The 27,212-nt window shown below is 47.9% G+C and overlaps 11 protein-coding genes across 11 annotated transcripts; 6 read left to right on the plus strand and 5 right to left on the minus strand.

Moving 5' to 3' along the window:
- Positions 1-237: 237 nt before the first annotated feature.
- PEX2_001560 (uncharacterized protein) lies at positions 238-732 on the plus strand (the record flags this gene model as incomplete). Its single annotated transcript, XM_016737434.1, has 1 exon — positions 238-732. The coding sequence occupies one exon, from the start codon at positions 238-240 to the stop codon at positions 730-732; it is 495 nt and encodes a 164-aa protein (XP_016598870.1).
- A 759-nt stretch (positions 733-1,491) lies between these two features.
- Positions 1,492-2,107, plus strand: PEX2_001570 (PaaI family thioesterase; the record flags this gene model as incomplete). The annotated part of the gene is made up of 2 exons (XM_016737435.1): positions 1,492-1,590; positions 1,661-2,107. The coding sequence occupies 2 exons, from the start codon at positions 1,492-1,494 to the stop codon at positions 2,105-2,107; spliced, it is 546 nt and encodes a 181-aa protein (XP_016598871.1).
- Positions 2,108-2,412: 305 nt separating this feature from the next.
- On the minus strand, positions 2,413-4,212 carry PEX2_001580 (secretory pathway gdp dissociation inhibitor; the record flags this gene model as incomplete). Its single annotated transcript, XM_016737436.1, has 8 exons — positions 2,413-2,501; positions 2,557-2,814; positions 2,864-3,415; positions 3,482-3,827; positions 3,877-3,904; positions 3,965-4,024; positions 4,085-4,109; positions 4,167-4,212. 8 exons carry the CDS (start codon positions 4,210-4,212, stop codon positions 2,413-2,415), a joined length of 1,404 nt encoding a protein of 467 aa, XP_016598872.1.
- Positions 4,213-4,658: 446 nt separating this feature from the next.
- Positions 4,659-5,585, minus strand: mrpl4 (mitochondrial 54S ribosomal protein uL29m; the record flags this gene model as incomplete). The annotated part of the gene is made up of 3 exons (XM_016737437.1): positions 4,659-4,829; positions 4,987-5,153; positions 5,222-5,585. The coding sequence occupies 3 exons, from the start codon at positions 5,583-5,585 to the stop codon at positions 4,659-4,661; spliced, it is 702 nt and encodes a 233-aa protein (XP_016598873.1).
- A 1,061-nt stretch (positions 5,586-6,646) lies between these two features.
- PEX2_001600 (NOT2/NOT3/NOT5 family protein) lies at positions 6,647-8,172 on the plus strand (the record flags this gene model as incomplete). Its single annotated transcript, XM_016737438.1, has 5 exons — positions 6,647-6,714; positions 6,805-7,285; positions 7,338-7,603; positions 7,661-8,015; positions 8,077-8,172. 5 exons carry the CDS (start codon positions 6,647-6,649, stop codon positions 8,170-8,172), a joined length of 1,266 nt encoding a protein of 421 aa, XP_016598874.1.
- Positions 8,173-8,449: 277 nt separating this feature from the next.
- Positions 8,450-9,503, minus strand: gtmA (gliotoxin thiomethyltransferase; the record flags this gene model as incomplete). Its single annotated transcript, XM_016737439.1, has 4 exons — positions 8,450-8,838; positions 8,888-8,944; positions 9,004-9,042; positions 9,110-9,503. The coding sequence occupies 4 exons, from the start codon at positions 9,501-9,503 to the stop codon at positions 8,450-8,452; spliced, it is 879 nt and encodes a 292-aa protein (XP_016598875.1).
- A 749-nt stretch (positions 9,504-10,252) lies between these two features.
- Positions 10,253-15,224, plus strand: PEX2_001620 (condensin subunit SMC2; the record flags this gene model as incomplete). Its single annotated transcript, XM_016737440.1, has 7 exons — positions 10,253-10,279; positions 10,332-10,372; positions 10,461-12,618; positions 12,669-13,043; positions 13,097-13,991; positions 14,423-14,796; positions 14,928-15,224. The coding sequence occupies 7 exons, from the start codon at positions 10,253-10,255 to the stop codon at positions 15,222-15,224; spliced, it is 4,167 nt and encodes a 1,388-aa protein (XP_016598876.1).
- Positions 15,225-15,574: 350 nt separating this feature from the next.
- psf2 (DNA replication protein PSF2) lies at positions 15,575-16,517 on the minus strand (the record flags this gene model as incomplete). The annotated part of the gene is made up of 3 exons (XM_016737441.1): positions 15,575-15,689; positions 15,761-16,347; positions 16,404-16,517. The coding sequence occupies 3 exons, from the start codon at positions 16,515-16,517 to the stop codon at positions 15,575-15,577; spliced, it is 816 nt and encodes a 271-aa protein (XP_016598877.1).
- Positions 16,518-16,716: 199 nt separating this feature from the next.
- Positions 16,717-19,040, plus strand: alg10 (dolichyl-P-Glc:Glc(2)Man(9)GlcNAc(2)-PP-dolichol alpha-1,2- glucosyltransferase; the record flags this gene model as incomplete). Its single annotated transcript, XM_016737442.1, has 4 exons — positions 16,717-16,819; positions 16,863-17,678; positions 17,739-17,876; positions 17,938-19,040. 4 exons carry the CDS (start codon positions 16,717-16,719, stop codon positions 19,038-19,040), a joined length of 2,160 nt encoding a protein of 719 aa, XP_016598878.1.
- Positions 19,041-20,031: 991 nt separating this feature from the next.
- PEX2_001650 (serine hydrolase domain-containing protein) lies at positions 20,032-21,231 on the minus strand (the record flags this gene model as incomplete). The annotated part of the gene is made up of 1 exon (XM_016737443.1): positions 20,032-21,231. One exon carries the CDS (start codon positions 21,229-21,231, stop codon positions 20,032-20,034), a length of 1,200 nt encoding a protein of 399 aa, XP_016598879.1.
- Positions 21,232-24,131: 2,900 nt separating this feature from the next.
- Positions 24,132-25,301, plus strand: PEX2_001660 (Terpenoid synthase; the record flags this gene model as incomplete). Its single annotated transcript, XM_016737444.1, has 1 exon — positions 24,132-25,301. The coding sequence occupies one exon, from the start codon at positions 24,132-24,134 to the stop codon at positions 25,299-25,301; it is 1,170 nt and encodes a 389-aa protein (XP_016598880.1).
- Positions 25,302-27,212: the final 1,911 nt, after the last annotated feature.

Consider the following 27,212-nt stretch of genomic DNA (forward strand, 5'->3'; position numbering starts at 1 on the left):
GGATTCCGATTATACAGGGGTCGGAGTCCGTAACGGTAGCATTGCGATATTAATGCAGTGGCAAATCACAATGTCAGCCTACACGACGTCAGCCTACATGTGGTAAGCCTACTTGTTAGCCCACACGTAGTTAGCTAGTAATTCTATATCATATACCTCAGATCACTAAATGCTCGACGAGTTGTTTAAAAGAAACAACATACGCAGAATATATAGTCAACTTGTCCCTCTACCACTATGTCTGTGAACCCGTTCCGACCATTCGAGGGCCCACCAATCTACCAAGAAGAATACCGGGGCAACTACGCACCAAAGGTTATCGAAAAAGAGATTACTGGCCTCCAGGTTGTGGCACCGGATACTCCATACGTGGCAGCGACCGGCACGCACAGCTTATACTTCATCGACACCCGGTTCGATCCTAAGACTGCACAGCACATCAAGGAACAAATCGAGAACGCAACAATGGCGGATCTGGTAGAGCGCATCGATATAGACGAAATTCTGATTACGGCCGCAAGGAGGAACCCTACAACCGGGAAAACAACATTCGTGTTTGATCCCGTCTATGTCAGGGTGCTATTTGCAAAGGGGATAAACAGGTGTAACCCGGAGATCAAACTGCCTGAGTATCCGTTTGCCGGCGATTGGGTGGTGAACTACGACCTGGGCGATGGAGTTAAAGTTCCCAAGGGAGTTGTAATTCGCAATGGCGTTGTAATTCGTAGTTAGGCCATTGCACTGCAATCTCTACAAAATACAGAGGCAATGGCTCTTATGGGGGTTGCAATCGATTCCGGGATAGATCGTCTGTCTGTTTGGTAGCAAATATCTGTGTCGAAGATGATGCACCTGTTTGGCCCTCTAAGTTACATTTTTGGAAAATGGAGGGCCACTGATTCTAGAAGTTATACAAGACAATGCGAGCAACTGGTGTTTTCCGACCAAGTATTCGCTTTCTAACCGACTAGGCCGTACGACCCGTCGTTCCCATAACTTGGGGGGTTCTCAAATTACATCCAGGCGTAGAGGCGATGAGAAACAGAGATGATTCGAATGTACGTCTTGGTTGGGAGCATCAATGAGTGGAAAGGGGAAAGGCCATTTTTGATATAGAGGGTGGCAGTTCGTGCTCTCCGAACGATTAAATCCTTTAAGGGGATGATTCGAACAATTCCACAAAAACAACAATACCTTTTGCATCAGTTAAGGTGGACGGAAATGGATTCAGCAGAGGGAAGAAAGAACCCGAGCCCGTTCTTTTTGGTGTGTATCTTCAAATCATAAAAGACAGATGAACATAACTAGGTATCCCTAATTTAAGCATACCTCATGGTCGGCTTCACCACAGCCGAGGTCCAATATGGCCCCGGGTGTAATCCGAGCTACGGCAAGTGGTACGGAGTACTTAGCCTTAACTACCTCGACTTCCAATTCTTCCCAACCCATTGAATTTTCGCATTTGTCATTCCTTTCAGATACCTAAGTACCATGTCAACTAAAGCCATAACCCTTCCGTCCAGGAAACTGGACGAGTTCGAAGAGCTCGTGTACGATTATACAGCGCGAGTGGGCGTGGGTAGCGAGGGAGTAAGTACCACGTGCAGCATTAACATACATACATTGAACTGCATTTCCCCTACGCACCATCAGTACACAGAGAGTTCCAGCGCTTACCCTTCTCTCAATAAAGCACTGGGACATCGATGCCCGCAATTGTAACCTCCGCTTCGAATCCGCAACGCGCGGTCCGCCGGCTACAGTCTCATTCCTGTTTAAAGTTACTCCTGCGCTGAGCAATTTCATGGGTAATCTCCACGGAGGTTGTGCTGCTACTTTGATTGATGTTCTATCGACGACTATCTTGTTGGGTGTTTCCGAACCGGGCAAGTTCGCTTTCGGAGGTGTTAGTCGCAATCTCAAGGTGACTTATCTGCGACCTGTACCTACGGGGACTGAGGCGCGTCTTGTCTGTGAGGTTATTCATGTTGGGAAGAGGTTGGCTTTGCTTCGGGCTGAGATTCAGAGGGCGGAGAATGGGGATATTTGTGTGATTGGTGAACACGAGAAGGCCAATACCGATCCGGAGGTGACGCAGAGGATTTGATTAGGTTTGGTTTTTGGTATGTGTTGTAGGAGAACACTATAGATATTCAGGCTCTTAGAGACAGCTACTTGAAGATCAATTTGTATAGATCTCATTTGCATCAATAAAGTTGGCAAATTCTATGCATTGTACGAGGGAAGAGGATATAATATATGGTGGTAGTGCCCAGAAATATTGTGCTTCGTTTGTTATGATAAGGGAAGGCGGACAAAGAACAGAGAGACTATCGCACATGTCCAAGAGAAATATAATCAACCAATCTAAGCAGTATTAGATTATTCGATTGTCAAGGCGAGTACGCCTTTTTACTCAGTGGCCAGTTGCTGGTCTTCCCGGAGACCCTCAACCTTCAACTCCTCGCCAGTGGCACGGCGGTACACATCACGAACATCATCTGGGAAAAATGATTAGCCAACGTTTCATAAATTTTCAATGATGGAATAGCTTACCGGTCGTAGTCTCGAAGTGTGATGTCGCGTCATAGCTCTTAGAGATGAAGATGTTGGACTCCTCGCCATTATCGATGGGCTCGTAGAGAGGAATGGGGGGACCCATGAACTTCTCCTCTACCTTGCCCAGACGCTCGAAGCCAGCCTCAAGCTCAAGGTGGGGGTTGGCATCGTTCTCGGCGATGGTGGACACGATGGCGACGTAGTAACCCTTGGGGCAGACGTTATGCGCGGAAGAGACCATGGCAATGTAAATGTCTGGAGAGGTTAGCGCTCTGTCAATAAATCGGGACCGTATAAAACTCACCGTGCTTGCGTCCAACCTGGGACTGGGGAATGATCAGCTGCACAGAGTCGCTGCTGTCGGTCTTATCGATAGGGTGGTTCAGAATACAGATAGCCTTGAGCAAGTATCCGGTCACCTTGGACTTGTTCGGGAAGTAAGAAGGATCGGCGATGATCTTCTTGGTCTTGGTCTCAAACTTCATGGCCTCGGATTGGTCATCACGGTCCTTCATGGTCGCCTTGATACCGGAAACCTTGCCGTTCTCGTAAAGCACCTCGTCGACGTCGGTGTTCAACATGTAGGTACCGCCGTAGATGGCAGACAGACGAGCGAAACCCTGGGGCAACTCGCCGAGGCCGTAGAGAGGGTAGATGTATGGGGATTTTCCGTAGCGTGCCATAGAGTTGACATACAGGCGAATGCGGTTAATGGTTTCGACGGCGGCGCCGTTCTGGGTGATATACTCGTCCGAGGGGTACAAAGCCATGGAGTGACCGACGAAATCGCGAGTGTTGTCCTCGAGGCCAAACTTGTCGTAAACCTCCTTCATCGTGCAAGCGTGGACGTTCAATCCTGGTCTCGATTAGCTATCCGCTTTGAAGAACCCCCGAACTGACCCAAAGTTGCAAGAGTACTCACCCTGGTGACTGGCTGGGTCATCCTCCTTGAAATCACCAACCCACTCGAGGAACTTCTTGGCACGGCGCTTCTCGAACAAGCCCATGAGGGATGAGCGGAGAGCTTCACCAGCATCCGAAGGCACCTTGGCCACGGTCGCCTTGGGGCCCTTGCCCTGCTGGACATAGCTGCCAGCAATCTGCTTGAACTCGAGGTACCGGGTCACATCCGTAGACACCAAAATGTTGGTCAACTCTCCATTGGACATGAGCAGCTTGGGGACCAAGTCGATGTTCCAGTCATTGACTCTCCCGTATTTCTTCCATGGCTCCTCGCCGGGGCTGACATTTCCGTATCTCTTGAACAGCTGCAAAGGGTGTCAATAGGGTAACTTGGGAATAAATCGGTGCACATACTGCTTCGATGTTGACGGAAGCTGCTTCTCTGTGGCTTTTGTTAGCTATTTTGATCTTGGTGCCGTCATCGTGAGCTTCTCCGACTTACCCTCCATAGTGATCATTGCGATCGATGTGAAGGACCTTGTTGCCCTTGACACTGAGGACACTGTAGTCGAAAACAATGAGAAAATGGTGGAATAAATAAAATCCAAGCTCAAAGACCTACCCAGACAAAACACACTCGGTCAGGCCTAAAAGAAATTGGTCAGTTCTTGACGTTTGGGGGGGATGGCGGGGTAGCAACATACCAGTGCCGAGCACCACAACATCGTACTCTGGGGCGATCTCGTCCATAATGAATATGGAAGATAATTAGGGGTAGAGAAAGATAGAAAGAAGATTCAAGAATATGAGAAGAAGAGAAAGTTGACTACCTCCCCGCGGATCAACGAAGCGGTAAGAAAGGGGAACTATTTGACGGATCCGCCACTAGTGAATTACCTCACGATATTAATGACATGGGATAATTGGGCTTCAATGAACCCCTGAATACGTACTATATGCTTTTTATTTCATCTCAGGGGTAAATATGATCAGTTGACGATATTCTTAGCTACAGGTATAATTTAAAGGAGGTCTATAGTGTCAGATGATGAACCATCTCTCATATATCCTATGTATAATTTGACATGCGCACTACTAAAATCACCTCGAAAAGCTAATGTTACATACTTAATTGACCCTTGGAGACTCGGCGTAAGTCTCCCTCGACTGGGTGTGTTTAAAACCTCTTCTCATGCTTATTGTTCCTTGCCTTGGGCTGCTTCATTGGCCTGCTGCTCGACCTCAACGTCATCGAGCCCGTAAAAGTTCTCAGGGCGGTATCCACGCTTGTACATTCGTGAGGCGTCCTCCCAAGCATACCAGCGTTCACGTAGAACGTGCTTGATGTTCTTCATGGTGCTTCGAATCTAAAAATGATCAAATGGGTCAGTCAGGTTCAATCAGGTTCAGACAATTTCAACCAATTGATGATCGGCGCGGAAGTAATGAAGAAAAAGTCTTTATGCTTCTTTCCAAGATATATAGATGAACGAGACGGCTTATACAGCCGGGGGAAAAACTCACCACCTTGTCGCGTTCCTGAGATTCGAATCCACCGTAACCAGCCTGAATTCTCTCTCTCTCGAAATCCGATGTGGCAATGCGGTTTCGTTCCCGGACGCATACATGCCACAGACCGTGGAGGTCCTCCCAACTCCTTTCGCGGAGTTCCTGGATACCCCACTGACGACCTAGATTGCCAACATTAGCATTGCCCATAGAACATTCATTTTACAGATTGAAAACCCATAAAACTAACCATGAGTGTTGTCATAAGATGGGGTAGGCAATGCTTCCCGGTTAGGGGGGAAGAAGGCCCAAAGTCCATGGTTGGGGTTTGTTTCACGTGGCTGCATATCTTTTGGCGACACAGGTTTGGGCAATGGCCATCTTGACACGGCAAATGGGGTTCGGGGACCGGTTCGATTGATGGCCGATACACCACGATTTTTGCTCTTGTCGCGTCGAGGGTTGGCGCCGACGGAGGCAGTGGAAGAAAAGCTCGAAGACTGGATGGCTGACAGGGTCACGGAAGGGTGAAGTGATGGCGCGAGATAGGTAGGAGGCAATTCAGCCATGGCCAGCCCTCTCAGGCGGCTAGCAATGCGTGGAACCTGCTGCATGTTTGTGATGGCTTTCCCCAGGATGGTCGGAGTCGGAGATTGATGGCCTTTCTTTTCGCAAAGGCGGCAAGGCTAGTCACGTGTCACGATCAACTCAAGACCAGCTGGGATGTTACCAGCCTCGGATTCATCGGGTTCTTTACGTCTTTATTTTTTGAGGTCATTTTGTTTCTTCTGTTTTCCGTCTCTAATTCAGCAAACGAAAATCTCAAATACATATCCCTAAAGATATCTTTAATCTTTATCTCTTTACTCCGTACACCGCGGTTAAGTACGGACTTGGCCTGTGCATTTCTTCGCACCCGCGCGTCTGACTACCCAATCGACTCCTCGGCGGAGAAGTGCCGCATCAAGCGTGACCAAGAGGCCTTTGTGGATTGCACTCCCCTCCACAGATTCACCTCCGGTCTATTACTCGGTCAGTCCTCTTTTCTAATTTTTGACACACCCCGGGATATCGGGAATTATCTTTTTCTTAAGCCATATCGACTATGAATAGGCCAGGTTCGTCATTTTCCTTCAATGCCTTCGCAAACCCTTGTGCCTCTCTTATCTTTCACCTACCTCCGCGGAATACTTGATACAGTCGGACTTGCTTTTTGTGCTGGGTTATACTCTCGTTGATAGCGAGAGTTACCCAATATTGCGGGAGCATCGGGGAGTCCAATGGCAAGCCTTGGTGCAGATGGTTTTCCATTTGCGACCGAGACATTCGCAAGGACATGCCCTCACATTCCTGTGGTGTTGATCTGAGCAGCTCTTGATGCGACGATCGTGCTGACTTGTCACGCTTGTGTCAGGATTTGGCCCGCAGCCGCTGAGAGGCATGTCTGGATTCCCCATGCAACAGCAAGCACAAGCTCGAACTGCATCATTAGCTTCCGCGCGATTATCAAACGGGAAACTGGGTGCGATTGCCTCGAGTCATACTTTCTGGACACTCAAGATTATTTTCATGAAAATATGCTAACATGATAGTATCAATAGGCGCCGGTGCGAATTGGAGCTTTAATCTACCTGTTAGCGGAACATCTGGCCTACCAGGCAATCAGCAGCGCACAATGGGGACCATGGGAAGTTTTGCGCAAAGTCTTGGAGGATCTCAATCTGCGGCGCCACTTGATCTCTCGTGAGTACTCTTTTGCCATGGTTTGCAGTGGTCTCCTGTATCTCTAGGCCTTCCAATTTGTCTCCGAACTGACCAAGTCGGTGATTCTAGGGAGTTCCCTTCGCTATCAGGAGCATCACAGCAATCACAGTCACAAACTCCCGGTCAGCTAATGTGGGCCAACGCAAGTCAACGCGCTGCTCAGCAAACACCTGTCCAAAGGCAACAGCTCCCTCAGCCATCGCAAACCCCCTCCCGTCCCTCTCAACCCCAGGGTCTTCCTACACCTCAACAATCTCAACCATCGCATGATGACATGTTCCCTTCTGGCTCGCAATTTGCCAATCGACTTGATGACTTTAGAAATGGTGGCCAGGGTATCAGCAGCCAACTCGGCGCGGGTGGCCAGCCCCAGCCAGGCAATATTGAGGAGTTCCCTCCTTTGGGTCGCAATGCTGCTGCTGAGCTTCCTCTCGGCAGGACTGGTTCGTTGATGCAAGGTGCAGGTTTTGGAGGCTATGGAACTGGGTTGGGAGCACCGCGGTCACCAGTCAGCCAAGTGCCCAATGGCATTTTGGGACAAGAGAAAGAAGTATGTTTTTACAGTATTATTCACTTTTTAGGCGGCACTAACCCTACAATAGGACTTGAACAACGGTGTGCTTCCAGGCCAGCGTAACTTTAGCGATCCACAACAGCTACAGCAAAGGCAGCCAGAAAATAACGACGGACAAGATGTTTCTAATGCGCCCCAGAGCACTGAGCAACCGCCCCTCGCACAGATGAGTGAGCTTGACAGGTTTGGGTTGGCGGGTCTGCTGCGCATGATTCACAGCGAAAGTCCTGATGTTGCAAGTCTCGCTGTTGGCCAAGATCTGATGACACTAGGATTGGATTTAAATCAGGCGGAGTATGAGTTCCTTTGTTCCCATACTATTGAAAGCTACTAATATGCTTCTCCGCACAGGCCTTTGCACACATCGTTTGCTTCACCATTCGTGTCATCAATGTCAGCAGTCCCTTTGGAACAAGACTTCTCTTTGCCGGGATGTTATAATGTCGCCAATATCCAACCCCTCCAGTCTCGCATTCCCGGTTTCAGCGATGAGACCCTCTTTTTCATCTTTTACAGTATGCCTCGGGATATCATGCAGGAACTGGTGGCCGAGGAATTGATGGGCCGCAAATGGCGATACCACAAGCTTGAACGTTGCTGGCTAACTCGCGATGAGACATATCCTGGACCCGTCGATGTGGAGCGCGGTGTGACCGAACGCGGCGTTTATCTTCTGTGGGATTCCTCCGCCTGGAAGAAGGTTCGAGTAAGTAACTTCCATCCTTTGTTGGGACCCAAAGAACTGGTTTAGCTAACTGTGGCTGCAGCGTGAATTTATCCTTCGATACGAAGACTTGGACAACCGGCTGGATCCTAGCCGAGGTGCCGCCCGCCCACCTGGCGTGGTGCATCATGCGTCATGATTTGAAGTTGATACGACCTAGGCGCACGCAGAATACAAGCAATCAACCATGGCGTTCGGTTTACTGGTCTGTGTTATATTGCTCGAGGATGGCCGATAGTACATTAGCCTTCGGGAACAAGGCGCGTTGATTTCTTTGGTATTAAACGGGCTATGTGGGAAACCAGGATACGATATTTGAAAATCAATTGCCCGGATGATTTTGTCACAATGCTGTAAAATGCGATAGATTGCTGTAGCCCACTATCCATAGGACACTATCTGAATGAATTCTCCATCTAGCAAGATTTGCGCGCAGTGGACAGAATAGCCACCCAATCGGTGTGGATATTTCCATTCTCGTAAGTGTCTTCCAAGTACTTCTCTAACGCCGGACCAACCTTATCCTTGTGCTCCTCCCGTTGCTCCTCGGTCCAGAAAGACTTCATCATCATGGGAAGCACTAACATGGTCATCTCCAGGAAGACAGGGCATGTGAGGGTCAGCTTTATTGTTGTTGGCCGGACGTCGATGTCCTGGAACCCACGCCCCTCGAGCTGGGACTCGATCCAAAGCTTCGAGTTCCATTCCCCTTCAGTCATAACCGCCATCAACTGTTGGGCCTCAGGAAAAGGTAGGTTGCCTGGCATTCTTTCAATTGCTCTTCGGGCGACGCCGATCCAGCCGGCTGTTTCATATCAGTAAATATGATCTGAAAGAATATTTTCGATACTTACGTTCGATCCAGGTTGAGAAAGCAATAGTCCCGCCGGGTTGCAGCATTCGAACGGTTTCTTTTAGTAATCTCTATTAGCCTTGGATATGATAGGAAATTAGCCAAGGGCATCCTTACCATCAAGAGCCGTAATAGACTCAGGGAGAGCCATATAGGCTGTACAAGGAACATAGTAGTTAGCCACAGTCAAACCAGATCAGAGTACATCTAGAAAGCAACTCACCAAAAGCAGTAAAGATGTGAGAGAATTGAGCGCTAGCCAAATCAGGCTTCTGCGCATCCACGATCTTTGTCTCCGCGTTCTGCCAGCCCTCTTCTTCTATGCGGTGCGTGGTATACTCGATCATTGCCGATGAGATGTCACCACAGGTCAGCTTCCAAGTCTTTTTGACAGTGTCATCAAGCTTGTCATTGAGGGAGCTGGAGATGACACCAGTGCCGCAGGCATTGTCAAGGATCACTAGAGGCCTGTCGGGGTTGGCCTTGGACTCGGCGGCCACCTTGCTCTGGTCAACTAGCATTTCTGCGAATGGGCGGGTGACCATCTCTCCGCGTTTGAATGAGCTAGCATAGGATTCACTCTTGAAGAGAGCCTCAAGTTCGAGCTTGTCGGACATGGTTGGTAAAGCTGTAAGGTGGTTGGGGACTGTGGTTATTGAAGTTGATAGATGAAGATTTACAAGGAATCTTCGAGTGATGTTGCGTGAAGTTGAGATAATGGCATGATTGTCTTAACCGGGTCTTAATCGTCCTCTAAATAGTCTGGAGTTAATCTGGAGCTCCCATAGATCTCGTGCTATCAAGTGTTGTACGACATAGAAAGTGTCCGAGAATGTCTCCGCGAGTGGATTTGATTTGAGTCATTTCTAGAAATGCAGGTTCAAGGGGCATGTAATAACTCAAAGATCCTTGCTACACCGTAGCTTGATATGACCAATGGAAATGATTGGTTAGCAGCAGATCATGCGCAGCAGGTAGTTAACTACCAAGGTTCTCTCTTGGTAGATCATGATCATTATTATGAGCGGATTGGAAAAAGAATGGTCCTGTAGGGTCAAAGTGAAAGCGGCGAAGTCCTTGGCAAACATTTAGCATCAAGTCTACAAAACCAAGCTTCAGAATGTCATTTACTAAACAAATTCTAGCGAACGGAGAGATTTACTCTCTCGTCGCTGAGTGCCATTTTTCCATACTTCTATATCACGTGATAACAAAGCCCCCGCGCTGACATCAGCAAAAAGACGCTAGTCCCAAATGGGCAAACCATCAACAGCGGCTGCGGCAAAACAATCAATCCCCTCCACCTCCCATCTGGCAGACCTATGCACTCTGCTAACGAGCAGAACGCCGTTTCGGAGTCGCAACCATGAGGATTACTGAAATTGTCATAGATGTGAGTCTCAACATTGCTCCATCACTATTCACTGCGCTAACTAGGTCATCAGGGCTTCAAATCGTACGCTGTGCGTACGGTGATCTCGGGATGGTATGTAATCCTGCGCGTTTAAGCATGAATTACAACATGGCTTTGGCCCAGTCTGGGAGTGCCCAAATTTACTAATTGCGCAATGTAGGGACGAAGCCTTCAACTCGATCACTGGCCTGAACGGCAGTGGCAAATCCAACATTCTCGATGCCATTTGCTTCGTGCTTGGTATCACGAACATGACCACAGTCCGCGCGCAAAACCTCCAAGATCTCATCTACAAACGCGGCCAAGCCGGAGTCACGAAAGCTAGTGTTACAATCGTTTTCGATAACCGGGATACCGCGAAGTCGCCGATCGGATTCGAGGAATATGCGAATATCTCTGTCACTCGACAGATTGTGCTCGGCGGTACAAGCAAATATCTAATCAACGGCCACCGCGCACAACAACAAACTGTTCAGAACCTGTTCCAGAGTGTCCAGCTGAACATCAATAACCCCAACTTCCTCATTATGCAAGGTCGCATTACGAAAGTCCTGAACATGAAATCGGTCGAGATCCTGTCAATGATCGAGGAGGCAGCCGGTACACGAATGTTTGAGGATCGAAGAGAAAAGGCAAACAGGACAATGGGAAAGAAAGAGCTGAAGCTGCGCGAGATCGAAGAACTGCTGAAGGAAGAGATCGAGCCTAAGCTCGAGAAGCTTCGGTCGGAGAAGCGAGCTTTCCTCGACTTCCAACAGACGCAGAACGACCTCGAGCGCTTGACCCGACTTGTTGTTGCCCATGACTATGTTCGTGGCGGCGAGCGGTTAAGAATTGCAGGCGAGGAGTGCGAAAACAAACGCAACAAAGCACAAGCACTCGGAGATAACGCGAACAAACTCAAGAATGAAATTGCTCATCTTGAGGAAGACGTGAAAAGAGTGCGCGCAGCTCGCGACAAGGAACTCCGGAAAGGCGGCAAGTTCCAGGGGCTTGAAGACGAGGTCAAGAACTACTCGCACGAGTTAGTCCGACTGACCACGGTCTTTGATCTGAAGAATGCAAGCATGGACGAAGAGAAAGAGAAACGACAGACTATTCAAAATACTGTCACTGATCTTGAGAAAGTCTTGAAGGAGAAGCGCAAAATCTACGAGAAGCTACAGGCCCAGTACGATACCGCCAAGGCCGAGTTAGACGCACAAAATGTGGAAGTGGAGCAAAAGGAGGAACTACTCCAGACATTGCAAACTGGTGTTGCCTCAAAGGAGGGCCAAGAGAGTGGTTACCAGGGTCAATTGCAAGACGCCCGTAACCGCGCAAGCAATGCCGCCACAGAACAAGAGCAAGGAAAGCTCAAAATCAACCATCTTGAGAAGCGAATCAAGGAAGAGGAGCCTCGCGCAAAGAAGGCAAAGGAGCAAAACTTGGGACTTTTGCGTGATCTCGAAGGGTTGAAGTCGCAAGCTAACAAGCTGGAGTCCGAGCTGACTCGGCTTGGATTTGAGCCTGGGAAGGAGGAGCAGATATACCAGGAGCAGACCGAGCTTCAACGGGATATTCGCGACCTCCGCCAGCGGGCGGATGGGCTCAAGCGACAGGCAGCGAACATCGATTTCAACTACGTAGACCCTCATCCCAACTTTGACCGGTCCAAGGTCAAGGGCTTAGTTGCTCAACTTTTCACCCTCAACAAGGATCAAGTTCCGGCTGCGACAGCTCTAGAAATTTGCGCTGGTGGTCGCCTTTACAATGTGGTCGTGGACAGCGCAGAGACCGGTACTCAGCTTCTTCAGAAAGGCAAGCTGCGCAAGCGTGTGACTATTATCCCCCTTAATAAGATTTCTGCCTTCAAGGCCTCCGTGGAAAAGATCGGAGCTGCACAAAACCTTGCCCCTGGAAAGGTTGACCTCGCTCTATCATTGGTTGGATACGATGAGGAAGTTCTGGCTGCGATGAACTATGTCTTCGGCAACACCCTTATCTGCCAAGATGCCGACACAGCTAAGAAGGTAACATTTGATCCATCAGTTCGGATGAAGAGTGTCACGCTGGAGGGCGATGTGTATGATCCTTCCGGAACACTTTCCGGTGGAAGCTCCCCTAATTCCAGCGGTGTTCTCGTTACTTTGCAAAAGCTCAATGATATCACCAAGGAGCTGCGGAGCAAAGAACGACAGCTCGCGACTTTGGAAGATCACATGAAGAGGGAAAAGAAGAAGCTCGATTCCGTTCGCTCTATCAAACAAAATTTGGATCTCAAGAACCACGAGATTAAGCTTACAGAGGAGCAAATTAGCAGCAACTCTTCGTCTTCGGTATGTCTTGCTCTTAATCCGTTCCGCAATTTGCAACTAACCCGAAGTAGATCATTCAAGCTGTTGAGGAGATGAGAGCAAACATTGAACAACTCAAGAAAGACATCATCGACGCCAAGTCTCGCCAGGCCGAAGCATCCAAGGATATCAAGCGAATTGAGAAAGACATGAGCGAGTTCAGCAACAACAAAGATAGCAAGTTGGAAGAACTGCAAACTACCCTCGATAAACTCAAGAAGAGCTTTACCAAAATTTCTAGCTCGGCCAAAGAGCTGCAGAAGGAATTGCAGACTTCCAGACTAGACTCAGAACAAGTCGGAAGCGACTTATCCGCAGCTGAAGAACAATTGGTTGAGTCAGATAACACCCTCAGTGCTCAATTAGAAGAGATTGAATCACAAAAACGAGAGCAAGCGCGGCTGAAGGTATGTGATTCCCTTCCAACACTTCTCAATAATCATGTAACTGACAATTATAGGATGCACATGATATCGCACAGGCTCATCTTGATGACGAGAGGGCCAAACTGACCGGCTTTGACGAGGAATTGCGAGAGTTAGAACAAGCCATGAAGAACAAATCCTCTCAGATCACCGAGGATGGACTAGAAGCGCAGAAGCTTGGCCATCAGCTCGAAAAGCTCCAAAAGGATCAGCACACTGCTAGTCAGGCTGTGGCTCACATGGAACAGGAACATGAGTGGATTGCAGACGAGAAAGAAAATTTCGGACGCGCCAACACTCCCTATAATTTCCAGAACCAGAACATTGCTGAGTGCAAGTCTACCCTACGCAACTTGACAGAGCGATCCCAAGGCATGAAAAAGAAGATCAACCCGAAGGTCATGAACATGATCGACAGCGTGGAGAAGAAGGAGGCTGCTCTGAAGAACATGATGAAGACAGTCACTCGTGACAAGCGAAAGATCGAGGAGACCATCATGAATCTGAACGAATACAAAAAGGAAGCTCTCCACAAGACATGGGTCAAGGTCAATGGCGACTTTGGACAGATCTTCAACGAGCTCCTACCGGGAAGTTTTGCCAAGCTCGACCCCCCTGAGGGCAAAGACATCACAGATGGTCTCGAAGTGAAGGTGTCCCTGGGCAAGGTCTGGAAGCAGAGTCTGACAGAACTGAGTGGTGGCCAACGTTCACTCATTGCTCTCTCATTGATCATGGCGCTCTTGCAATTCAAGCCCGCGCCAATGTACATTCTGGACGAGGTCGACGCTGCGCTGGATTTGTCACACACGCAGAACATCGGTCGACTGATCAAGACCCGTTTCAAGGGATCTCAGTTCATCGTTGTCTCGTTGAAAGATGGCATGTTCCAAAACGCCAACCGCATCTTCCGCACGCGGTTCAGCGAGGGTACAAGTATTGTTCAGGCGTTAACCCCTGCGGATTTGAAATAAGCATGCACATAAACTTGGTTGTCTATAGGTTTTTTCTTGGTGTGCTGGTCCGGTGGAGTGAGATTATTATGTCTGGCCTTCGGTGTTCGGTTGTTTTTGGATGGGGAATGGATCTCTGTCTTATGAATTATGCATAGTAAAGACTATTTCACTTTCTTCATCACTATACAATAAGTATAAATGTACAATATAAGTGCGCAATATGTCCATATAAGTGTCAACGTTAAAGATAAACTTCCAAACTCGGAAACTCCGATACCCGGCACGTGCCCGGTTCTCGACCTGAGCCGTGGCACCTTCCAGCGCGCATTGCGATTTTATTGAATTTCCCCCCCATTGTGCCAATACCCGAGCTCACCTGGAAATCGCTTATACAAATTCATATAGAACTCGACGTCTTGTCTTTCTCGGTACCGTTACGATCAGATACCGTCACCGGGGACCCTGAACGCCTGACTCAACTTGGGCTCCGCCAACACAAGATGACAGACGAGGAACCTTCGCTGAACATACCTTCGCTTCTCACTCTAGCGGTTGTATCATACTTTGTGCTCCGATGGTTCTTTAATCGCGATGAAAGCTCCGCGGGAGGAAGCCGAGGTCGGGGGCGTGGCAATGTCGTCGATCCAGCGCAGGTGGAACAGATCGCGCAGATGTTCCCTCAACTGAGCACTCGGGATATAATGTGGGATCTGCAGCGTAATGGAGGAAGTGTTGCCGCAACGACAGAGAGGGTTTTGACTGGACGAGGCCTGGAAACGGTACGTGCTACGCTGATACCTTCATTCATTTTCCCCGCCTCGGTCTTCTCCAAGACAAGGCGACTTGTGTTGCAAGCCTCAAACATCAACTTTGAATTGATATGAAGGCATTAGCTAATCCAATCTCTTAGCCACCTCCCTCTTTCCAACCTCAGGTCGCAGTCCCCCCCACCAACATCCCGCCGACACAGACCGCCACGGCCGCCGCCTCCGTACCCAAAGTAAACGCACAGGACTTGATATCTCGGTATAATCTAAGTGCAAAGGCCGAAAGCCCTGCTGCAGATTCACAACCCGAAACACCTTCCAAGTCCTCCTGGTCTCAGAATAAGGAAGAGCGCCAGCGGATACTGCAAAAGCGTCGGGATGATATGATCTTGGCCGCGCGGAGGAAGATGATGCAAAAGAATCAGGGCGATGTCCAATGATATGAGAATTGTCCCGCTCGCCTGTCGACAATGTGACTTTCTGTACACTGCTTTTGACGTCGATAAACCTGGTCAAACCCGGCACCAGTGTTTGCTGGGGGCCGCCGATATACCCTCTCCATTCTTTCGGTTTTGTTTCGCGACATCATTCCTGTATTAAAGCGTTCGCATGCTGTATGGTGTTAATTAAATTGGAACAGTTTTGATTATAACCGTTGGTCATTGGATCCGGAGGGTATATTGGATTATATACATGAACGTCGTTTTGGGCATTGGTCTGCGTCACATATGCACTGAATAACTCCAAATGAAAGATACCCCCAAAACAGGCAAAAAAATATCTCAAATGCTTAGAACTCCATGTAATCTTCTTCTTCATCGTCCTGGGTCCCATCGTAGCCACCATTTGCTCTCTGCTCGGCCATCTGTTCACGTCGAGCCTGCTCCTTGGAGGACCCAATTCTCCTATGAGCCAGTTAGCAACAGATTTTCCTATAAACCCATAAACTCGGTATCCGAGAACAAGATAAACATACCGAAGACCATCCACCACGCCAGTAACAAACCCTCGCTCCTCTCCCAGCTCCATGGAACCAACACCCGTCAAAGCAACACCACCGCCACCGGTCGCCGCAGCATCCAGAACATCGACACCAGACCTCATTTTCGCCATGCGCACCTCGCGCAGATCCTTCAGCAGTCTCCGAATCTGATCCGGGTCCACGAGATCATCGCTCGCGGCATCCAGTAGCAGATTCCCAACCTCAACCCAGTGGAACGGCAGTGAGGGTGGATCCCGCGAAGACGTCGTGGTCTGGGCTGTATTTTGAGGTAGGAAAGGCGGCGCTGCATAGTACCGATTGCCATCTGGGGTATACTGCGGCCGAGCAGATGGCAGGGTATCGCGGTCCAAAATGCTGGGTTGACCAGGCAGGGGAGGAGGTGGGGAGAAGGCGTTCTTATAGTCTTGGTGCTGGGACTCTACTTCGAGGATGAGAGCTAATGGCTCTGGGTGTAGCCATGTTGGTGGGATGATGTTTGCGCGGCGTTGGCGTTTGAGGAGGAGGGCGAGCCAGAGGGGGAGGGAGGCGCGTCGGGGTGGGACGAGAGGTTCAATGGGGCCCTGTGGATGGTTAGCTTTTCGAAAGTTCAGATGAAGCAGTTTAGAGGCGCATTCACTCCTAGTAGTTCGAGGCCTTCTAGACGCTGGCGAGGCACAATTGTCACTGTTTCCATCTCCGCCAGAAAGGCGATCTCTGAGGCCGTGACGCCCCGAGGAAGAGGGAAAGCCATTGAAGGTGTGAATAATAGGAAGGTGAAGGCGATTTGAATTGTTATGAGAGTTGCGATCTCATCGTTTTTCTTGGGATGATATAGGTCGTCTTGATCGTGGTCTTGACCGTTTGCTTTGCGTTCCTTTCGTTTCTCTTTTTCTTCTTCTTATTTGATGACCGTTTCTCTGCTCTTTAAATGCTCAATTGTCTTTTATTAAATGTCTTCTTTCAAGTCGCGTCGAGATGATGGCTTCGAAACGTTTAAAAGGTTTGGAACGTTTGCATCGGTCGAGCTCCGCAATCTCCGACTGGGACCCGTTGGTCGATGGATTGGAGCTTGTCTGCTAACTCTTCCTGCTTGCAGATGATTATTTGGACAGCATGGCCAATCCTCCAGAATCATTTCGCAGCCGGAGTGCTCGCTGGTTGGTTCCGTTTTTCTTGATCTTGATTCCTCTCTGGGTAAGTCTTGTCAACAAGGCTGTCCCAGAACCCTACCTCGACGAAGTCTTCCATGTCCCGCAAGCACAAGCATACTGGGCGCATAAGTGGACGCAATGGGATCCAAAGCTTACAACACCGCCGGGCCTGTATTTGTGCTCATACATCGTCTTCGCTCTTGTGTTGCTGCTACGCGGGTCCCCGACAAAGCTCACCCCGGAGGTCCTGCGCATGACGAACGTCGGCGCAACAACAGTTGTTTTCCCCTGGAGACTGCAAAAGCTGCTTGATACCTTACAGAAAACGACAAATACTCGGCCGTTGGGAGCGAATGTGTCTCATACCGTGCTGAACATTTGCTTGTTCCCCCCGCTGTTCTTCTTCTCTGGCCTCTACTACACCGATGTTCTTGCTTTGCTGGTTGTCGTGGAGGCATACAATTGGGACCTGAAGAGAGATGCAGAGAGAGACCAGAAAAGCGGCTCCGGAAAAGACACGAAAAAAGCACCTCGCAACGAGATTCTTGAGACTTTGGGATTCTTGGCTTTTGCGCTAGCTGCACTAGCCTTTCGACAGACCAATATCTTCTGGGTCTCGGTTTTCCTAGGGGGACTTCAGGTGGTCCGCAAGATTCGAAAGTCTGCGTCACCTTGCATGTCATCCAAAGTGACAACTATTGTGAAGCAAGGTCTGCAGAATGAGGTATATGATCCTCTCATTTCAGAGGCCTCCTTGGAAGGTAAATTGATCTGTTGAATATATATAAGCAAGAAGGGGACCATTCTAACCCAAGATATAGATTACCTGAAGACTGCTATTTCACTTGCGACTGTCGGCCTGAAGCAGCCTTTCTCTCTGCTCGTTTCTCTCATTCCTCACATCCTCGTCCTTGCGGCCTTTGGTGCATTTGTACTTTGGAACAACGGGGTCGTCCTAGGTAAGAGTGACTTGTTTTAATACATCAAATGCGCTTTTTACTGACAGCTGCTATTCAATAGGTCACAAAGAGTTCCATACCGCGGGTATCCACCTAGCTCAGATGCTCTACATCTGGCCGTATTTCACCTTCTTCTCGTGGCCTCTTTTCGTCATTCCTCTGATCAATATTCTCGCCTTCAAGCCACTCCCTAAATATTTGAACCTCGGCTTCCAGGCGAAACAGAGAAAATATCCCAAGCTCAAGGCAGCTCTGATTGTGATCCCGCTTATGCTTGCCGTCGTCCACTTCAACACCATCGTGCACCCTTTCACCCTTGCTGATAACCGACACTATGTGTTCTACGTATTCCGCATTCTTCTACTCCACCCAGCAGTCAAGTATGCTGCAGTGCCAATCTATTTCCTCTGCGGATGGGTCGTGATCTCAGCCTTTGGATTTACCACCATCCAACGTCCGCCCAAAACCCTGCGTGTTCAGAAATCTACCCCAGCTGCGCCCCCGGCTCCAGCTCCTGTCCCGGCTCCTGCTCCGACTCCGGCCGTAGCAGCTCAAGAACCCAAACCCACTTCGTCTTATGTGCGCAAGCCTTTAGAGGCGCACCAACAGCCACCAAAGGGAACGAAGAAGCCCATCCGGAAGCCCAAGAAGGCTGATCCACCAGCAGAGACCAAGAAGACCGGGTCATTAGCAGAGACCAAGAAGACCGAGTCACTAGCAGAGACCAAGAAGACTAGTCAGACTGAGCCACCAGCAGAGGTTACGGATCCAAATGATCCCGCAGTCCTGGCTAGGGTCCAGGAACACATCTCCGCGCGGCAGAGAGATATACTGGAGGCACCGCGCGTCAGCTTCGTCCTTATTTGGCTGGCCGCTACTTCCCTGTCTCTCATCACTGCGCCCCTCGTCGAGCCCCGATACTTTATCATTCCGTGGGTTATGTGGCGGGTGCATCTTCCTCCTCTGCCATGTCTGTTGAGAGACCGAGAGACTCGGCCCCGTACAGAGGAAGCTAAGCGCCGCGCTGACCTCGTTATCAACTTACCAAAATTCGTGGAGACGGCTTGGTTCTTGATCATCAATTTGATCACCGGCTATGTCTTCCTGTACAAGGGCTTTGAGTGGCCGCAGGAGCCTGGAAAGATTCAGCGCTTCATGTGGTGATTTTTCTGCCTCTTTCTATTTAATATTCTTTTTGGCCTGCCGTAGGTTGGTCTCTTGTACAATAGACATTCAAATTTGCTTGATTACTCTTCTAAAAGCCACTTAGCTTTGTTTTTGTCTGTTATTAAATCCATCTTTCATATGGCATGCATCTAAGGCGGGCTTCACTATGGTTCGATGTGGAGAAGGTGAAGCGCATGGCAGACACGAGATCCTCGTATGTCAGTGCCCAGATAGACTCACAATAACCGCAGTTGTATGTCTTATGATATGCCGTGTTGTACCAGGGTCAAGTGGCATTTGGCGATGGATTGGTCTAGTGGGAATGTGGAAAACAGCAATGTCCCCGGGGGCACTTACGTTGTACACTTTCTTCTTACTATCCTTCCGTATTCTCGCTGAGCTCCCCTAATGAGAACTTGACTTATGGCCCCACTGAAAGAAGGGGCTCGCTTCGGCCGTCTGCCTTTCGATCTATTTTTTTGGTTTGTTCCCTTGCCATTGGGTCGGTGACCGTCGGTATCTCTGACTTACCCTCAGGAAAAATGGGACAGCGAGGCTGACCTGATACCGGAGGGAAGCAAAGCCCAGTGGGAGAAGTTAGCATGGGAATACTAACGCTTGACTCTGATTGAACGTTGGGTACAGCTACCGCTCTTCTAAGGCGAAAGGGGTTAACAGTGAACTTCCCCTCTTGCTAGCCTTACTACAAACGAACCGAGCCAGAAGACACGCCTGCTGCAAGTGAAGATGAAGCGATACGGATTTTCGGTAATAACCAGAGCCTCGCAGAGCGCAGCATGAGCCTCGGCTTCTGTAGTGTTTGGAAGCCAGTCTGGTTGCGAATATGCTACGATCACACCCTTGCAGAGAAGTATAAGGAGATAAAGAAATCAGCTTGGGCTCCTTGAGGTGGAGTGGAGCGCGGCCTAAAATCCAGTATGTATCAAACGATAACTGAGACACAATTTTCCCTTTTCGTCAATTATATTTACTGTTCACCCTTCCACGAGGTATATTTGTGATAAATATCATGGCGGAAGGTTTGCTTTAGCTCAGCGACCAAGTCTCCATCAACCGGCAGCGCAGCCTGAATAGCACCGACGCCGGCGAGGTTATTTTTTCGATCAATGAACCAAGCGAGTGTCAAGCCGCCACCCCAAGTCAAAGTCCGCTCACCATACCAACCATCAACATCCTCAAGCGTCAGCAAACCACCCAGGCCATGCCCAACCTTCGATTCCGGGTCTGTGCCTACACGGAAAGAGGGCCCAATAGGACCGCCAAGCGCAGCTTTGTGGCTCGCCGCCGCTTCAGGGCCAAGGTGTTGCTGGAACATATTGTCCACGGTAGCAGCATTGAGCAACTTGCCATCATTAGCCAGCAGCGAGCGCAGAACCTTAACAAAATCCAAACCAGGTATGAACAACCCATGACCACCAAAGTCACCACGGCCCCGCTTGTTCATATCGCCGCCACCGCCGAGCACGGCACTACCAAGAGCACCGGGGTCACTGGGATTGAGGTCGATGAGACGGGCTCGCAGGTCCTCACGGGTAACAGGGTAGAACTGGGCATCGGAGATACCGAGCGGGTCGAAGATACGCTTCTGCATGAATTCCAGCAGCGTGCCGCCAGTGACACGTTCCACCACGCGACCAGCCCAGTCTAGACCGGGCCCGTACATCCAGCCGGCACCGGGCTGGAAGCTGAGCGGGTAGTTGAACAACTCCTCGACGGAGCGAGGGTCTTCGTTCTCGGGATTGGCGAACTGCGTGCGCCACTTGGCGATCATTGGGTTTAGGAAGAAGTAGCAGGTGCCGGAGCTGTGTGTGAGCAGCATTTTGAGGGTGATAGGGCGGGCTGGTGGATCGAGCTTTGGGCTGCCATCTTCGGCAAAGCCGGTGAGAACATGCTTTGCAGCGAGCTCTGGGGCGATGGATGACAGATCGCCGTCTAGAGTTAACAGGCCGTCTTCGACGCACTGTAGAGCGGCGATGGTTGCGATCAATTTGGTGGCTGAGGCTAGGTACAGCACGTCGTCGAGCTGCTGTGGCTTTTTCTCGCCTGAGAGTAGAGTGCGCTCTCCCAATGCCTTGTTGTAGACAAAGTGGCCTTCGGCATCAGTGGCACAGATTACAGCGCCATTGATCTTGCCAGCGTCGATAGCGGATTGGAAACTAGCCTCCATATTTTTGTGAAAATGATACTGATGCAAAGGGCCTACCTAGTTAGTAAGAGGGGGGTTTAAATAATGATTAGTTAGCTATCTACAATAGTAATAGTAGGAGTTCGGCGTCTCTTTTTGGACGCTCTCGGGCTCTCTTTTTGGCCAAGTATAGTGGCTGCCTGGGCACACTAGCCAAATATAGTAGGCGGTCTACAGAGCCACTAGTTATTTTGTCTAAAATAGGCAGGCGGTATGTTTCTGCTGCGAAGTGGGCTGTTCGACTCTGCGCGTAGAATTCTGTAATCGCCCAACACACCTACCCTATCCTATGTTGGTGCGTCCCAGTCAACGATAATTATCAGTCAACGATAAATTTTGAAATTAGGTGATTTTTATATGGTTTGCCTATACGAAAGGTACATATGATACAGAATTCACGATATCTATTTTTCTCAACCCCCTATATAGTTACGGAGATCATGCGTCTATATATATTATATGAAAGGGTTTCAATTAGTTTGGTATTATCCTGGTATTAATATAGACAAGAAACAATTAAAGTAATAGAATACATAACCAAAGTTCGATATACAATCTTTTTATATGGTGTTTTTCGATATATTTCTTACACTTATATATTAATTAATTATAATTGATCTTAGTGTTAAAACGATGTAATCATACTTGTATTATTCATTGGCACTCTTATTTATTCCTCAGCAAGTTCAAGGGATGAGAAAACCAGAATTATGAATTTTATACATTAAGTACCTTTTGTATAGGCAGACCATAGAAAAGGTATCTAATTTCAAAATTTATCGTTGACTGGGACATCCATAGATGTGTTGGACGCTTGGCACGATTACTCTCCTAGTCCTTGCCTCACGACCAGGGTCGCTCTGGCTATTAATGCACTATTTCTCACGAACAACCAATCAACTGGGCTTGTGGTTTAGTGGTATAATACTCCCTTAGCATGGGAGTGGTCCGGGGTTCGATTCCCCGCGAGTCCAGATCTTTTTGCCTCTTCAATAAATTAATGGGTGCCTTGTAGCCCTAAGCCAAGATTACTTTTATTTTTGAGGAAAAAATAACCCCCCAAGATTAGTATTCGTTATTAGGTTGGGTTGTTTTGTTGTCCGCTCTCTAGCTCAGGTGTAACCCCGGGCTTTGAATATTGGCTTTGGCGGTTCTACATCCTCTTATACTAGTAACCACTTTTTTCAGTTAAGGGTCGCGGAGCTTTATGGCTTTGGACATTTTCTGGTTCGATTTTCATGAGGTCAATAGCCAATTTAAAGTGATCAGAAGAGACGCAGCACATAGTCATATAGCCAATTGGCTGGCAAGGCGAGACTAGACAGGTCGTCTACTTGAGTCTCTAGATTTTATCAAGCTACAAGTCGGGCAAAATTCCAATTTCTCGAGCAATCATATTGATCAGGAACTCTAATAAAGCACAGACGAGGGCTAGTTGTAGTACCACTAGTCGAATATAATATAGAACTTGGCCCCTATAGCTGTCCCACATTATGCGGTTGACGAAGATGCTTCTCTGATGGAATGACATTAGGCTTCCCGTGAGCTATTGCTTTGACACTGGTCCTTAGATTGAAGTCAGTGTTTTCATGGCCATAGCTCGCAGACCCATTGGCTAGACTGAATCGCCGACACTTTATGGATATTACCGCACCTGGTTCTATCTGGGTCACCTTCTGGACCCGCTCGTTCACTAGGTGTTTTATTGTCTACCTCACTCCTTGAGTTGCGGCGGGAGGGAAATCCTAACGATTTTATTGGTCTATTGGACTCATTGCTGGTCGATGAGATGAATCCATATAGTGTGATGGTATTATCGCTCTCGTACGGAGTAGTGGGGTCCTATTCGGTGGTGCTTGGTGTAGCAAGACACCCCACTCTGTGAGCCCTTCTTACTTGCCCAAAGCGGGGTTAGGTCTAGGATGACTGTGATTGGAACTCTGCGTTTCGAAAAACAGTTCCTGATAACATTCGTCCTCTTCCAAGGTTATTCGTCTTAACCCTTGAACCGGTTTCCAGCAACAACACGATCAATAAACCGCCACCTGGATCCTGCGAGTCATAATGCTAGAACTTGCGTCAGAACTTGCGTCAGAACTTGCGTCAGACCTTGCGCTAGACCAAGCTACTATTCTGTCCGTTGTGCCTCCTGCTTGGAAACACCTAACAACGAGAGAAAAACGAGACTTGACTGATCACTACCCTCCTTATAATTCCTTCAGTTTGCCTCTGCCAGCCAACTTGACCATACCTAGAGCCAAGGTGACAAAATCCTGCGACGTGAATTTTGTTTGGCAGTTGATTTTTGTTGAGAACCCTAGTTAATTTCATGATCAACATGGTATTGGAATTCAACGCTAACCCTAACTCGACAATCTCTACTCCGTACATGCCAAGAACAACGAACTCCTGCGGAATCGAGATTAGCGCACACGTTCATCACCAGTTCCTGCATAGAAACTGTATCTTCCCGAATCACAATTTGGCATTCTAGTTCTGCCTATTTTCGGTCAAATGGAAACTGATAGATCAAGAGATACCAGGCTCTCTTCTGTTTCTCTTACAAATGAATGAGGGATTTCATGTATCTACAGGGGGGGAGAAGCCATAAATATAGCTTCAATTCCAGGTATGAAGAGATAAGACAATTCTAAAATCTCATTCCTGGCACTTTTGTTATAGTTCCAATCCCATATCTTATATGCTGCTTGGTGTACCCAGTATACTATTCAACATTCTTGCGACAAAAGTTTTCGGGAAGGATTCCCTGTTATTTTTCTCGTTTTTGTCTTTTGCTTGGAGACAATCCAAAAGTTATCATTATTGATCGGCGATTTGTGTTTAGCTCTCCAACTCAGAGATCTCTAGGTCAGCAACTAGAAATGGCCCAGCAGATGTCTCCTGGGCAGCACGGGTCTGAATGCATCCATGATAATGCCCAGTCTCACTTGCCCCCATATGTTGATTGCGACTCGGCTGGCTTCAGAAATAACAGGAGTAACTTGACTTTAAAGTTCTCAAGTGATTTTGAGAAAGCTCAGAAAGCCATGGAGTTTTGCTCGGATGTTTGCGCGGTATATTTCCCCGCAGACCTGGACGTTGTCTTCAACTCGGAAATTGAGAATGAACTTGCTGTCGACATATGCGAGTGGCGCTTTTTCCCGTGCTTTAGCGAGTCGCTCAAGCGTTTAGCAATCAGCATGTCTCGTCTTTCTTCTCTCCAGATAGATTTGAGTTACGAGCGAAGAACTCTGCTTCACCATCACCTTGTCTGGATTTTCCTCATGGATGAAGTCTGTGAAAGATTGCCGTTACTTGGACTGCACGATACCATGGAGAGAAAATATCTCGAAAACCTCAAGAATATCACAATGGATCTTCCTATTGAAGATCTGAATCAATACAAGGGAATTTGTCCTGATGATCTGCTCCAGGTGGCTCTCGACGTGCAAAGGATTCTCGCTGAGGATCTAATGCCACTTAAAAGAGCATTGCTGGAAGAAAGTCACGTTCAGAAGTGCTCTGAGACACTTTGCCTTTTCTTTGATAATCAATATGAGGAGGGAAAGATCTTTTTCAAACGACCGACGACCCACCAAATCATGTCAACCAGGGGTTATACAATCGGTACCAATATGGTTTTCCTTCTTTTTTTGCAGACACCTATGGTTGACCTCTACAACGCGGATGATCCGGGTCTTGTTCAGCTTTCCATCCTTGTTGCTCTTTTCCATGACTTTATTGGCTTGCAGAAGGACCTTGATTCTCTCAAGCAAGATTGTGACGGCTCTGTCGGCTTGAATCTTGTCAGAGTGAGTATGCAAGAGAGCGGACACGACGAAAAAGAAGCATTGCAGACAGTGGTCCGGAGATTGAATTCCTATTGCCACGGCCTCGAATTCTTTATGTCTGCTTATACTCCCTTATGCAAGCAACTTTATCAGGAGATATTGAAGTTCGTCTTTGCTCTCTATGATTACCATCTGCTGGGTGCCACAGAAAGCTCCAATAGCCGTTATGGCTGGCATCGCGTCAGTGACTATAAAGCATAGGGAGAACTCACAGGATCCCAGGGGTAGGGGCTACAGCTTATAGACATTGATTCATACCCCTTTTTCACTTTGCATGCATCCCAAATAATATATTTTCATTTCTGTCGTGATTTCTTTGCCTGTACTAGGGACTTTCAACCCCCACTTCCCCACTCATAAGGACACCTTAACGTGTCCTCGCATCATCCGCTCGTTTCATCTTTCATTTTTTTCAAATCAATCCAATTCATCCTATCTTTTTAAATTGATTCCCCTTGGTAGATTGTCCCGTTTTTGCAGAAAATGACACACTGTATCAGTGTTGTCATGCATTGATATATAGGGCTTGGCGGTGTTTTCGAGGTTGAGTCTTGAGATCGAAAACGCGCCATGTATCCATCTTGTATGACTTGTTTATTCCACTCTCCATAAGAACACCAAGGAGATAATTTATATTATTTTCAGAGAAAATCTGAGTTGTCACTAAGCATAAAGCCAATAACCAAAGGCTCAAACAATTAGGAAAGAACAAGAAGAGATAGGTAGCGATTAACGATATCGATGTCCGAGGCATCTACCATTTTATTCTGAAATTCCGTTCTTTTGCTCCTATTTCAAAGTCAATAGTTCAATTATTTAGTACGCTCATACCATAGGGTATAAGTGAGCATACATCTCACAACCAAAAAAGCTAAAGATATTATATATATATATATATTTATTGTATGGTCGAGCCTACAAAGGTTCCTGATGGACGTGCAAAGATGCATCTCTATATAGGAACCAATAAATGAGGAAGCGATCAACCAGATAGAATCTTCCTACTGCCATTTACCTGCTCCATGTGACAAAGAGGTCTGACTGACTGGAAGCAAGCAAGCAAAGCCTTGCTGTCTAGATGCCTTGTAGAATACATAGTATTTCTGTAGAGAGTTTTTTTTCCTTCGGGCGCCGCAGTTATTATCAGTCAGTTCACTCTTTCGGCCTCAATGGCTAAATTTTGCCATTACTTAATCAAAAGTCATCATCTTGAAGAAAGGTAACTTTGACAGTCTTCCATTTCCTCGAGCTGGTATGGGGTAATAGGTATCGTCGTCGCACACCTCTGGGTCCTCTAGAATATCGAAATGGTTGATGGTATCGGTAATTATGCTAGAGAGTCAGCTGATTACTAGGCTAGCCATTGAGGGAAGCGAGAGAGACCAAGGTCGCCATATAGTTCTTGATGACCAATGGAAAACAGATAAGAGATGCTCAAGCCGATATATGCCGGACTCCACCCCTTTGCCGTTAATCCCGGAGGAAACCCCCAGGGAAAACAAGGCCATGTATCATACTTTATACTAAGAAAAGCGGCGGGTTCAGATACAATGTACATCACATCACATGGGGTCTGGTTTAGAATAAGGTTGTGTATGTGGGTCCACTAAAATGATCGAACCAAGCCGAGGCCACATGGTATAGAGGTTAACCTGCAAGGTATTGCCCAAACAATAATCCGGATGAAAGATAATAACCAGGCACCGTGTCATGGTAGAGTGCATTGCCTCAAATATTTATTGAATATGTGCCGCTGGGAATATATACTGTCTCCGCTCCTGTCTAGGGGGCACTTCTTCTTTCTGCCATTTTAAGTATATAAAAGGGGGGTGGTATCCAATTAGCACAGATTCACTCGAGAAGATTGACATGCAAGATTCAAGATTTGTCATTTTTCAAAGAATACAGTTCTTGCTTCATTGACATAGAACATAGACTGGATATTTTCAATAAGATACTTATGCTTGCTAGTACTACAACATACTTCTACACTTATTTGGATGTCATTGGAATTGTTCTCATATTTCCAAAACTTCATAACAGACTAGTCATTAACATGCAAAACCCCAGAGCAAATCTATTTTTTGACGCATATGAAACGTAAGGATCCAC

This window comes from Penicillium expansum, assembly GCF_000769745.1.
Source record: "Penicillium expansum strain MD-8 chromosome Unknown contig5, whole genome shotgun sequence".
NCBI classification, from domain to species: Eukaryota; Fungi; Ascomycota; class Eurotiomycetes; order Eurotiales; family Aspergillaceae; genus Penicillium; species Penicillium expansum.